General features: G+C 37.9%; 1 protein-coding gene across 1 annotated transcript; it reads right to left on the bottom strand.

Moving 5' to 3' along the window:
* Positions 1-4,247: 4,247 nt before the first annotated feature.
* LOC143885126 (uncharacterized) lies at positions 4,248-12,503 on the bottom strand. The gene is made up of 4 exons (XM_077389134.1): positions 11,725-12,503; positions 8,839-9,034; positions 6,225-6,356; positions 4,248-4,705 (listed from the first exon to the last, which is right to left on the bottom strand). The coding sequence occupies exons 1-4, from the start codon at positions 12,051-12,053 to the stop codon at positions 4,583-4,585; spliced, it is 780 nt and encodes a 259-aa protein (XP_077245249.1). The 5' UTR covers positions 12,054-12,503; the 3' UTR covers positions 4,248-4,582.
* Positions 12,504-13,521: the final 1,018 nt, after the last annotated feature.

Here is a 13,521-nt window from a genome sequence, read left to right as displayed (position 1 = left end):
TGCATGTTTAGTTTTTTTTTTTTAAATGGTAGGCCTTGGACAACCAAATTATGCAGACCCACAAATAGAGTTTTATTTTACTACAATGTTAATAACTTGTGACTATGGATTTCTACAAGAGCAAGGATATCAGATATAGGTTTTGGAAAAACAAGTCTCATTGCACAAGACAATTTGGTTGTATAACATGGTTAAAAACAAGGGGGTTGAGCCTCTAACTCTATTGGATAGAGGCTTTGTCACTCAACAAGAGGTTTGAGGTCCAATCCCAGCTGACCTACCAATAAAACAAGAGAAGTGATATATTCACCTATCTTTTACTTGGGACAGCTCCCTCTAGTGTAATTATGACTTCTCTTTTAGACTAGAAGGGCTGTTCCATGTAAAAAAAGGGTGAATATCATTTCCCAAAAACAATTTATACATATACATACAAATGTAAAATGCTATCCATGTACACCTATCATGTTTTAACAAGCTCTCAAACTCATACATAGTTTGTGTAATTCGTGGGACTACCCTTTACATTTTGAAATGTTAAACTAGGCCCACATTTTTAGTTTGTAAGACTGAAAACAGTAGATTTAAGTGAGATATCGGGTTTGGAAAGGGATGATAGCATCATCATGTCATATTTAGCTCTTTTCTATACCGCTTATAAGGGGAGTGATAAATCGACTCCCCAAATTGATAAATCGACTCCCCATGTGTCTTTCTCTCTCTGACTCCCCATGTGTCTATCTCTCTCTGACTCCCCATGTGTCTATCTCTCTCTCATATTTCTCTCTCTCTAACCCAGAGGAGAGAGAAAGACACATGGGGAGTCGATTTATCACTGCCCGCTTATAATCTTGGACAATAACAGACCGGCAAAAGTGAGGACGTTGTGTCGATTGTCTGACTCTTCCTGTGTAATTCTATTGACACCTTATCTGCAAAGAGAAAAATTTCCTCCTTCTACAATGTTCAAATAAAAGGAAATAAAGAATGAACATCCTTCATGATGTTCACATGCTAAGAAATAAAACATGGACAGATGAAATGAGAAGATCCTGACTTCTCATCTCCTTTCGATTTCATGGGGTATGGCATATAGTTTCTGTTCAGTCAAATTCTTTCTTTATCTCTATACCATACTTTTTTCCGAGAGGGGGTATTTATAGTATTTGTTATACAAGGGAATGTACCTTGTCCGTTGGATGAGATCAATTAAGGTCGTTGGATTGTTCTAACAGGCAGCTTCACGCAGGTGATCTGTGTGTTATTTGATAGCACTTAGGGTGCGTTTGGTTCGCCGGAATCAGGAATCGAAACCGATAGCAATTAGCCCATTCCAATTCCCTCGGTAAAAGGAATAGCAATTCCGATTCTAATGTTTGGGTGAGCATTGGAATTTAACAAGGGAATCAGTTGTGACATGGAATTGATAACAAAGGAATCAGTTGATTAATGTAATCGAAAGTGGTCATGTAGAGTGTTTATGTGCTTCAGAGGTAGTTATTTCTAAACTTCAAGTTGCTCCTGATTTTGCATTGTGATTAAATAATGAAATTAAGTGAAACCTTTTTTTAAGAATTATCTAAAGGCACAACCGCGTGTGACCTTAAGACTTGTACGAATGTTATAAAATTTAGGCCGACCATTTTACACCTCACATGTTTAACGAGTGGGGGCTCCTATTTCACACCTCATGTCTTGATGGGGGGAGGGGTCTACCATCACCACCCAAACCATGCATAGGGTAGGTCCCACCAATTTACATCTCATGTTTTGATGAGGTGGGTCCTGTCAGCTCCACCGAAACCCAAGTACAGAGGTGGGCCCCACCATTAACCATATTTTTTACAGGATTGGGCCCACCATTTCACACCATGCCAGGAATGCTAGCGTACATATAATGTTTTGAGGTGGTATGTGCCTGTAACAGTAGCCAATATACATTGTTGGATATTATGATCGTATGATTGCATGATTGATGTGAATTTAGGGGTATAGGAGATCCAAATGCAAGGCCAGAGATCAATCAAAGACAAGACCCATTATGCTACAGTGGGGCACCTCATTGTCTTACAATAAGGTTGAGCCCTACTCGACCATTCCTCTGGGCATAAGGTTGAACTCTAGTGAAGCATTCCTCCGGCCCATAAATTACAGGGAACTGCAGTCAGGGATAATCTAGTTTTCTCGTAACATAATATGCAACGCTAGCATATAAAGCCAGGATGGCTTAGAGGTTTTGCTTAGCTTTTGGGCGTCACGTCCGCAAAACTCCTTGTTTGGTTGCCAATATAGCACTGAAATCCCATAATATGCAACGCTAGCATATAAAGCCGGGATGGCTTAGAGGTTTTGCTTGGCTTTTGGGTGTCACGTCCGCAAAACTCCTTGTTTGGTTGCCAATATAACGTTGAAATCGCAGGAGACTACTAGGGATGTCTCCTTATTAATCATCGCTTTTAAACATTGTTTGTCTACTAATGTGTCACCCTTATCTCCTTCCAATAAAATCTCAGCCAAAAACCACAAAAAAGGTGGGTTTTCGCGTGGATTTATTGGGCATGATGCTCTCTCTCTCTCTCTCTCTCTCTCTCTCTCTCTCTCTCTCTCTCTCCATATGTGTAGGAACCGTTTTCTCATATATATATATATATATGAGGAAAGTGTTGGTCAGCTTAAGCTCACCAAACTTATGGTGAGCTTAAGCGCCCAATCACATTGGGGCGTACTTTGTTAGGATGATCTAAAGCATTCATTTGAAAGGCCCTTACATAGATGGGGTGTGTACCAAAAATCAGCTCCATAGGATCATCCTAACCCATCCATTTGTGGAGGTCAAAATGGACAGACATTATTTGTCCACAAATCTGCCCATTTTTGTCCTCCACAAATGGAGGGGTTAGGATGATCCTATGGAGCTGATTTTTGGTACACACCCTATCTATGATAAGGCCTTGCAAATGAATGGTTTGGATCACCACAGAAAATGTGGGACCCATGTGATTGGGGCGCTTAAGCTCACCATAAGTTTGGTGAGCGGGGCGCTTAAGCTCACCAACACTTTCCTCTCTCTCTCTCTCTCTCTCTATATATATATATATATATATATATATATATGCGAGTGTGTGTGTATGTGTGTGGAAAATTATTTGCTAACCGTGAGCTAGAGCTCATAGCTCACAAACCATATATCCCATAGTTGGTTGAGTCATCCAACCCATTAGTTTTATAGGTTGTTATAATATGTGGAGGTTTAAAATGCATGGTTAGAAAATGGGCTTCTATAGATCGGATGGTTAGGATTATGGTATGGAGGTGGTTTCTTAGGAACATCCTATCTATGTGAGGTTCTATAAAATGAATGAGTTGGATAAGTAAAACAACTATGGGAGAAGTGGTTTGTGAACTCTAGCTCACGGTGAGCAAGCTCACGAACCACGCCCCTATTTTGAAAAATACAAGCCCTTGTATAAGAAATACTATAAATACCCCCTCTCGAAAAAAGTTATAGAGATGAAGAAAGATTTCGAAAAAAGTTAAACTATATGGATACGTTAGAGGGATCCAAACCCCATGAAATCGAAAGGAGATATATATATATATATATATATATATATATATATATATATATATATATATATATATATATATATATATATAATGACACTCCATATCGCTACTCTATGAGGTCGACAACCAAACACTACACTATTCTACAAGGCGAGTTCTAGGTAAATCCAACACTCTCCTCCCTGTTGATTACTACACTATTCTACGAGGTAAATACCTGCAACCAAACAGAGAAACAAGGTGAAGATATGGGCTTAATAGCTCTCATCCCTTAGCAGAGAGATGTTTTTGTTCTGGTCATCAAGTGCAGCAGGCAGGGCCCCATATTTGCTGATCCAAACCAATCATCTAGCAAAACCCACCAGGAAATAGCTATGCTTCCCCCGTCAGAGGATCCTAACCATCCCTATAAGTGGTATCACCATTCACATTCAGCATTGACTGGTTGGCTATTTTATTTTTTTTCTACTGTTCATTTGCATTCCACCGAGGTGGTCTATGCAATGGAGATTGGAAGGCAAACAGCCCAAACAAAGCCCTTAACGGGGGAGAAAATAAAAAGGCTCTAGGCTCTCTCTTTCCACGCCAGCAAAGAAGCTGCTCAAGTTACATGGTTATGACACTGGAAAGTTTGCAGAATAAATTATGGAGAGCCTTTCAATATTCTATAGCTTGTCCAATAAAGAATCCAAAATCTCAGAATTATAGAAGTTGAATAAGTTTTACAAGAATACCTTCTCTCAGGGTAGTAAAAAATGATGGTGATGAGAGACCAAAGCATCACTTGGAACTGTCATCGGATGTGTAAGATTCTTCAAATTACAAAGAAAAAGTCATATAAACTCCGTTTTTAAATGAATAATGTAACTTACTGAATGAGAACGAGGGCCACTGAGTGCTGCCCTATGATCTTCTTTAAGTTGAAAACATAGAAATGTTCTAGAGTGACTTCCAAAAAAGTTGTTCTGCAGTCCGCATTCATGACTTTGTGAGCGTACAAGTAGATTTAGATGATCTATATACTCTGCCCGTAAGAATTTTCAAGGACTTGAACTCCTGGTCCATAAATCATACGGCAGCGATCAGTGAATGAACCGACAAGTCGAGAAACAACTTCCTTGAAGAACATGGATGCCACCTGCCACATAATCATCATCACGTCAATTGCGTTAGCTCAATATTCTAAGTTCAAAGTTGATATAAAATTCTTGAGTGGGCCAAATGGATAATGAATCACAAATCCAACTACAAATTGTAAGATGTTTCAGAATTTCCTCATGAAATTAATTAAAATATGAGAACTTAAGATACGGAAAAATGAAATAAAAACATTCCACATGATATTTTAGACATTTATAGCATTCCATTGCATTACTCAGCAAAGACATAAGAGGAGCTAAAAAATATTCAGATATCAGAAAGCCATTAAGGCATTCCATTGCATTACCTCCTCTGCTGATGGTCTTTGAGGTATTTTTCGAGTGGGATTTGCTAGCGTCGATCGCAGAAGGCATTTCGCGGATGGCCTGTTGCAAGTGAGAGCAGCCACCTCGTGAATGAAGACAAAATCTGCTGAAAAGTGAGCCTATGTGGCTGCTCTCACATGCAACAGAGCATCCGCGAAATGCCTTTTGCGATGGACGCTAGCAAAATCCCTTTTCGAGTTTAATGTTTAGTGTTGGAGGTGGAAGAAACTGCCTGTGTATTTTTTGAGTGTAAGTACCATTGGCTGATCAAGGATAAAAATACAATCAAGGGATAGATTATGAATAAATGTTAGCTGCAGTGACTAAGATGACTACAGTTCACACTCTCATAAACATCACTTCCACAAGTTATTGGCCACTATTTCAGATGGACATTAAAAATGTGTCCGTGCGTGGAGACTTGCAAGAATTGTCTATATGACTCCTCCGATTCTTTATGGACTGAAATAAGCCTCTCTCGGGCTGGTTTGATAAGTTCAGAACAACTATAGCCAGCAATGAAATTCAGAAGAGTGCCTCAAATTATTCACTCTTAAACAAATGTAGCAAATCAGGGGTTACTATTCTACTCATCTCCCTCCCTCTCTCTCTGAATGGTGTGCTCACTTCTCTATGACCCATATGATCACTCTTACTCCATCTATTCCACCTTATGGAGACAATAAGAGTGTCATTATCAATATCAATCCAGTTTTTCAGAAGCGAATGGAGCATTTTGAGGTGTATTGTAACTTTATTCATCAGTTGTAAAGATTGATTACATGATATCTTTATCAAGGCTAATCCTTATCTTCCTTCACAGCTTCCAGCAATACTGACAATAATAGGAGAAACTGAAAAAAAAAGAGATGAATAATTGGAATCAAATAGTATATTAGCTGGAAATAATTTCCACGCATCACAGGTGGGACAAAGCCTTCCACTTTTTTCATGTGTTTATTTGCTGTTTGGTTGTGCTCTTTTGTTATCATGGGGGGCACTTCATCTGCTCTGCATTTTATTCATTTTCCCTCAAAAAGATTGTGTTGTTTATAAAAAAAATAAACAAAACACAAGAACCATTGCAGAACTTATTGAAAGGAATTAATGCTCAAAATATAGTGATGATTATAACAAAACAGAAAACAGGGAAAATATGCAAAATCAGAATAAGACGAAGTCACGCAATACCTGCCGATAAAGTGGCGAGTTAAACTTGAAATCCACCAAGAAATAAAGATCACAAGTTCCTGGAACTGATCCTGGACTAAATTCCCATACATTTATCAGATGGTCAAAAAGACCACTTTCTGACACGGTTGTCTACACGAAACACAGGTTTAACAATAAGCACAAAGAGAAAAAGTAAAATTTAAGAAAACAGCTCAATCATTGAATATTGTACGAAAGTCCAAAGTAAAAAACAGAAAAAGCAAAATAGAGTAGCATGAGTGGTGTTGACATAGTAGAGTAGCAGTTTAACTAAATGATGTTCGTATTGTTAACCTTAGTTAAGTGAGGCATGAGTTGTGTAGACACAGTAGAGTGGCAGTTTCATAATCTCAGAACCCAGACTGCCTATACAAAAATGAAATGTGTGCATATAATGAAAATGTGGATTGTGATATTTTTGGTGATTATTCTGTAAAAGTTGATATCAACCTTCATCTAGACTAAATGTTAAGTACCATGGATACTAGGGGTGGACATGGTTCCGGTTCGAACCGAGGAACCGAACCGAACCGGCACATATGGTTCGGTTCGGTTCGGTTCCATAGTTATATGGTTCGGTTCCGGTTCTAATAACCTGGAACCGATGGAAATTCGGTTCGGTTCTGGGTTTGGATCCCGGAACCGAGAACCGAACCAAGAACCGACCCACCTTAAAACCCTTAGTCAGACTGGAAAACAAGTTTTTTAATCTCAGCACTTGCCCAAATATTTTTAATCTCACCAGACAAGCCTTAATATTTTAATGGCAGGAAAGAAGATGTGGGAATCCTTTTTGTTTTTAATATTAACTTGAAAGTTTTTGTAAGTGTAAGAAGAAAGTGAAAGGCTTTTAAAAATAGTAAAATATTATGAGAGTAGTTTGTATAACGCCCCCACAAAGTCATATTCATCATTTCATTAGAGACTTTTGTGCTCTGCTTTTCCCATAATGATGATGACAAGCTGGAAACAAAAAATTATTCTATCTCAAGAAAAGAAAACCAAACATTCAAACAACTATTGTGAAGAAATTCCGTTGATTTGATGAAGATCGGGTAAACCCAGAACCGAACCGAACCGAACCGATTATATATGGTTCTGGTTCGGTTCGGTTCCAAACTTATATGGTTCTGGTTCGGTTCCAATTTCAGGGAACCGATTATATATGGTTCGGTTCTGGGTATACCCCAAAACCGAACCGAACCGAACCATGTCCACCCCTAATGGATACAATAGAATTGGCAGAAGCAACTTGATAGGATAACAGTACCTAGATAGCAGGAGCAGGGTTTTGACTTTTTAGCAAGGTGTCTCCATAGGTACGACTACCCTTGAGCTGGTCTCAGACGTTAATCTTAGTGACTTTGTTAGGTGTTGCAAGGAAAATCAAATCGGGGCTTCTATATGGGGCTGATACCATAAGAATTGAGTTGGGCTATCCAGAATGGTGTCTAATTCAACGACGGCATAGACTAGTATATTTTTGGACTAATCATGGCACGTAGAACTATGGGTAATGGGAACGCCAGCCCTAATGTTATCCTAAGGATAAGATGCAGCAAAATCAGTCTACAATACCTTTTCTTTGCTTGTCAGGATGTTAGACTTGGTACAGGGGGAGGAACTACATCCACAGGTATGATTGAGTCCAATCATTTGACTCCAATCATTCAAAGCCCTAAAGATTATCTCCAACAAGCCATTTCAACATGTGCAGGTCTTTTATCTACTACTACACATTTTTTCACTATACATATATTTTAAAAAATAACCATACAAACAATTGTTTGCCGTTTTTCAAGTAAATCGCTCTGGCACTTTATGGTGATCGACTCCAATGATCTACAGTCCATCCCATTGCTCGGGCTCTACCACGATCTCATGATCCTCACCAATTGATCATAAATGTAAACTAAAATGTGTTTGTTAATCAAGGAGCTGATCAACAACTTAGGATCACCAGATCATGATACTACATGAATCAGTGCACTAGGCTAGTAAGATTTTATTTCGAATTAGAGAAAATAGCCAATGTGGCAAACTAACTACAACAAATGAAATTAATTTGAGACCAGTTTCACGAGTCATGTATGACAAATGAGGCCCACAGATCAAACCATAGTTGCCAGAGTAGGAAACAAGTGTCAGAAGTGATGAGGGAAGCAAATCTGGGAAGCGAGGGATCTACAAAAGAAAATAAAACAAAGAGGAAGAATGTAGGAAGTTTCATTGAAAGTCGGTATGAAGCATGTAATAAACCTCATTGGAAATGAACAAGAAGTGTATAGAAACAGTAGGCTTATAGAAACAGTATGGTTATCATAAGTTAGGGAGGAAGGACTAATGTAAAGAGGACTTCTAGCTAAGGGTTACAAGTAGTAAATAGGACTTCACGGCTGATTAGAATTACTAGTTTCAGGGATTTATAGTTTAATATTCATGTAGATTTAATATTATGTTCTTATAAAAAAGATCCACAGAGTTTTGAAGTTTCAAATACACCTTTTTTTAAAAAAAATACACTCATTCAAAATTATCAAAAGGAAGAAACACATAATTAAGAATAGCCCACATACTGAGGCGTAATAGTTACCTTTATGGACTTTGGTTTCTTTAATTCTACATGAGAGACATAACTTTCAATTAGGAACTTAAAACCAATCTCCAGCTCAGCATCAAAGGATCCATCTTCATTGCGTCTGACAATCTGTGATCGTTGACACCATGGGACAAACCCTTCATACATGTCAACAGCTGCAACCACTGCAAATAACTGCTCTGGGGAGTACCTGCTTACGGCAAATCATGTTAGCTTGTTCCAAACATAAAATTCGACAAACTAGTATAACAGATAATGATTTAACCATGCCATCAACACAAGCAGTGTTTAAAATATTGCCAAGGTGTATCATATCGAGACCTCAATAAAATTAATAATAAGATCCAACCCAATAATGTGAACAGAAGTAGACATCTAATAACTTCCCATAACTCAAATTTTAAGTAAATTCCATTGTAGAAAAAACCTTATGTTACTTTTTTCTTCCAATTTGAAACACAAGCATATAGGAATATGAATATATGATCATGTAAGACAAATTGGAAAAGAAAAGGATTGAATCAAAATCTAACAAATCTTATCAAAATCTTGTGAAAGGCCTAGGTCAACCCAATACTATCATCCAATAATACAGTACGATCAATGTTTTGAACAAATACACACTTTAAGAACCATACTTTGCCATGATAAAAGGGAGATATGCTTCCGGAACCTCTATTTTGCCAACTTCTGCCATTCAATAGGGAAAATTGAAAATTGAAAAGGATGACTACTTTTTTTTTTTGATAGGATGACTACTTGTTGAAAAGCGTAAAAGCCAGATGTTGTCATGCTGAGCAAAGACTGTCACTAAAAACAGTCTTAGTAGAAAAGCAATGCCTTAAATTGCAAAGGATGATGTTTTTTATTTTGCAATGGATACTTTTCATTGATTAGAATATATCAATATAAGGTGCAATGGCTTATATACTAAAATTACGCATTTAATATTATACCAGCAAAGGGTATTACGATACAAAGCATGTATTTTACTTCTCTAACATTCCCCCCTCAAGCTCATGTGTGTTCTAGTCATACGCTTCTTGTCCACAAGAAGGTGATAATCACTAGTGAGCCCTTTTGTGAAGATGTCAACTACTTGATCTTTGCTCCGAATAAACAAGGGACACACTTCTCTACTCTCCACCTTCTTCTCGTATAAAGTGATATCTATATCTATGTGTTTCATACTGGAATGAAACATTGGATTCTGAGATAATTTTATGGCACTTTAATTATCACAATAAAGAGAAACATAGAACTTCGGATGCATATGGATCTCATGTAGAATATGTCTGCGCGATGGATGTCATTACTGTCTATTTAAGTTCTGTAGTGGACCTTGCAACCGTGCGCTGCTTCTTGTTGCTCCATGAGACTAGGCAATCATTTATCATTATGTAGAGGCCAGTAATAGATCTTCTAGTTTCTAGAACTCCACCCCAATCTTCATCAGAAGATCCCTATATTTTGACTCCTTTATTTCCACGTCAGACACTGTTGTCCATAATCTAATGTCGCACAAATGTATGTCATGATTCTTTTTGCTGCCTGGAGAAGTTCTTCATTATGTATGAATTAGCAGACCTAATTCATTGAATAAGCGATGTCAAGTCTAGTGAATGTTAGGTACTACAATGCCCCTACCATGCTTCTGTATGCAATTGAACCTTTCACCTTGTTTCCTTCATTGCATTGGCCTTTTTTTTCTATACTACAATCTGTGATTGTTGACACCAGGGGACAAAACCTTCATACAAGTCAACAGATGCAACCACTGCAAATAACTGTTCTACTTTGGCATTCACAAAAACATGGGCTAACTTTGTGAGGAAAAGAGTTCAAATAATTCAGCAGCACACTCCTTTTTCCAACTTTTGAGAAAAGAAAACTACAGATTATTAAATATATGGTGATAATTAATGAGGAATGATAAAATATAATTCTTAAGAATCTTAATATGATGCAACAACCATATAACAAGTACATGGATGGTGCAATCATAAATCTCGATGATCTACCTAAGGGTCCCCATCTTAAATTGTCCATGGTCTAAAATCTCTCCAGTCAGATGACGTTTACCATCTGACCGCCCGATTTTTGGCTGCTGAAAGTGGAACAATTCCTGTAGTTTTCTTTAACCATTCTATTCACGAACTCTCTGGATCATCTGATTAGGTCGGTTTAGGTGCACAGTTCAGATTAGACCCTTGTATACAACATGAAGAGAATTGCATAATATTATGATACACATACAATAAAAAAAAGGGTGATGATATTTTCAACCCCCCTGCAGTACTTGCGCCCCCCCCCCCCCATAACGTGATTTGACATAAAGTTGCCCACTTTTCACGTCAAATCAGGTTATAAGGGGTGTGTGCACGTAATGCCGGGGGGCGGGTGTTTGAGGGGCCTACAGCTTACAGCATTCAAATTAACTGTATCTGGTAAAACCAAGCAGGAAAATTTAAAAAAATAAAATAAAATACACAACCAGAACCATTAATAATGTTATTTCGTGTGATTGTTAATAAGAGGAGATTGTCACAGTGAAAAAAGGCCAACACTATAATAAATAGGGAAAAATACAATACACCCCCTCAACTTTCTGACATTTTCATCGATAACCCTGACTTTTCAAAGTCATCAACGACACCTCCTGACTTTTCACCATCCACGAAGGAGACCACCTGACTTTTCACCCTATAGTTCAAAATTCATTAAAGACACCCCCTGACAAATGTCAGAAATATGAGGGGTGTATCTGTTTTTTTCCCTAATAAATATGATAACTAAACTTCTTCTTCTTCTTCTTTTTGAAATGGCGTATGATAACTAAACATTCAAAAATAAATAAATAAAAAAATTGGGACAACGTACCCAATCACGCGCCTCTCCTCATAAGTCTTAGAAAGAACATTGCCCTCTTCGCCATCTCCACACCCAAGAAACCGCCTGGTCTGAATAGCATTGCACTTATTACTAGAAAATAAGGTGGTGTCCTTATCAATGTCAACCAAATTATCAACAGATGGGGTTTCTATACCCACAATGCTACTCAATGATCTAACGTCAACAAATTGCCCTAGTTTTCCTCTACTCTTGCCTGACCATGCCAACAATCCTACCCCATTTTTAACATCCAAAGGCCTTTGTAAATGTGATAATAACCTCCCAATTGCCTTAGAAGCTGATAAAAGCCGTGGCATTGTAAAGAATGAAACTTTTTCCTTTCAAAACTCACCAATCTAGTAGTCCTATAAAAAAAAGACTTTTCCCCTATTTTAGGGTTCCTAAATCCGTATCCAAACCCTAAGAAGGAATTTCAAAGCTCAAATTTATTTCTCTGGAAAGATAAACAAACAGAATTACACGGAATAATTCAGAATCTATCTTCAAAAGACTCAAAACCCTAAATTTTAGCATGAAACCCCCGAGCCGTAGAAATTCTCAAATATTTCACGATAGAAACATCTCTAACCGATTCCGAAACCCTAGAATTACAACGAGAGACATTTCATAAATCCGCAGAGAAATTTGAACTTCTCGATATCGATTTACAACCTAAAAACCACGCGTCTAGATATGTGGAAATCTCGAGCCTGTAGTTGAGCGGAAAGAATGCCAAAAAAAATTGGGAAATGATAAATTCGCATCCCTTTAGGATAATTCGCACTACTTATAACGTGAATTGTGGCAGACTTTAATGCTTTTTGACGTCTCGAGAGTGGTGCGAATTATCCAAAAGGGGGTGCGAATTTATCATCGCCCAAAAATAATGCTGTTTTTCAGGGAGAATTTTGTGGAGGGATTAAGAAGCGAAGGGTTATTCAGCGCTGTCTTTTTTTTAATAATTGCAGAAACTCAGCTTGTCTTTCTTATTTAAATTGACTCTTGACTTTTGACTTTTGACTTTTGAGAGCTTTTTGGGAAGAACTTTAACAAATATTGACATATTTTTAAAAGGTAAAAGACAAGCTGTGGTTGTGTGATTATCAAAACATGGTAGTGAAAATATCAATATAGCCTTTTCGAAATAGAATACAAACTCAGCTTGACTTTTCCCTGTTTCTTCGAAGCAGCGGAGGTGACGTGGGTAAACTAAATGGCACGGAAATTGTCTTTTTCGTCAAAAACCCGCGCGTGGAAATATCCATTTTGGTAGCTGTCTCTGGCGTAAGTTGAAAAACCAGGTGGAGTCATAGCTGCTACACGTGAAATGCTCGTCTCTTTTTTATTAGTTTGTTTGAATGGGAAATAATTGAAAAATCCTTGGCTAGACTATCAGCTTCGTTGTTCGACCACCTTCTTGAAATGAGATTAAGAACCCGTCACACGGTTCAATGTCTAATCTGATAACATTGACAGCCCCTCACTATCACTTGATCAAGGATGTTGGGTTGGTCATCCTAATGCATCAATGAAAATCTCAAATCTGCCTCATTAGAATATGCAATCCAGTAGGACCTGAGAAAGCCCATATTGTGGAACCACTTTAGTCCCCAAAAAACGGCCCACTATAGATCTAGAGAGGAACTGCATATTATTGAAACTTATATAAATGGGAGAATTAGGATCATCCTATGAAAATGAATTTTGGGGAACAACCTATTTATGTTGTGGCCCCCATCAAATGAGCAGCTTGGATCATCCTATGGTGTGGGCTGTGCTGTACCT

The sequence above is a fragment of the Tasmannia lanceolata genome, unplaced genomic scaffold (assembly GCF_043159265.1).
Source record: "Tasmannia lanceolata isolate RefF3 unplaced genomic scaffold, GAP_Taslan_0.1 ptg000008l, whole genome shotgun sequence".
In the NCBI taxonomy this organism is placed as follows: Eukaryota; Viridiplantae; Streptophyta; class Magnoliopsida; order Canellales; family Winteraceae; genus Tasmannia; species Tasmannia lanceolata.
The sequence above is the reverse complement of the archived record's forward strand: the minus strand, read 5'-3'. Positions and strand labels throughout refer to the sequence as shown.

Excerpts from the sequence above, each read along its gene's own strand:
- LOC143885126 (XM_077389134.1), bottom strand. The coding sequence starts at position 12,053 with ATGCCACGGCTTTTATCAGCTTCTAAGGCAATTGGGAGGTTATTATCA. Across the intron at positions 9,035-11,724 it reads GAGGAGAGGCGCGTGATTGG|GTACTCCCCAGAGCAGTTAT; the intron begins GTACGTTGTCCC and ends TGCCGTAAGCAG. Across the intron at positions 6,357-8,838 it reads AGAAACCAAAGTCCATAAAG|ACAACCGTGTCAGAAAGTGG; the intron begins GTAACTATTACG and ends TGTTTCGTGTAG.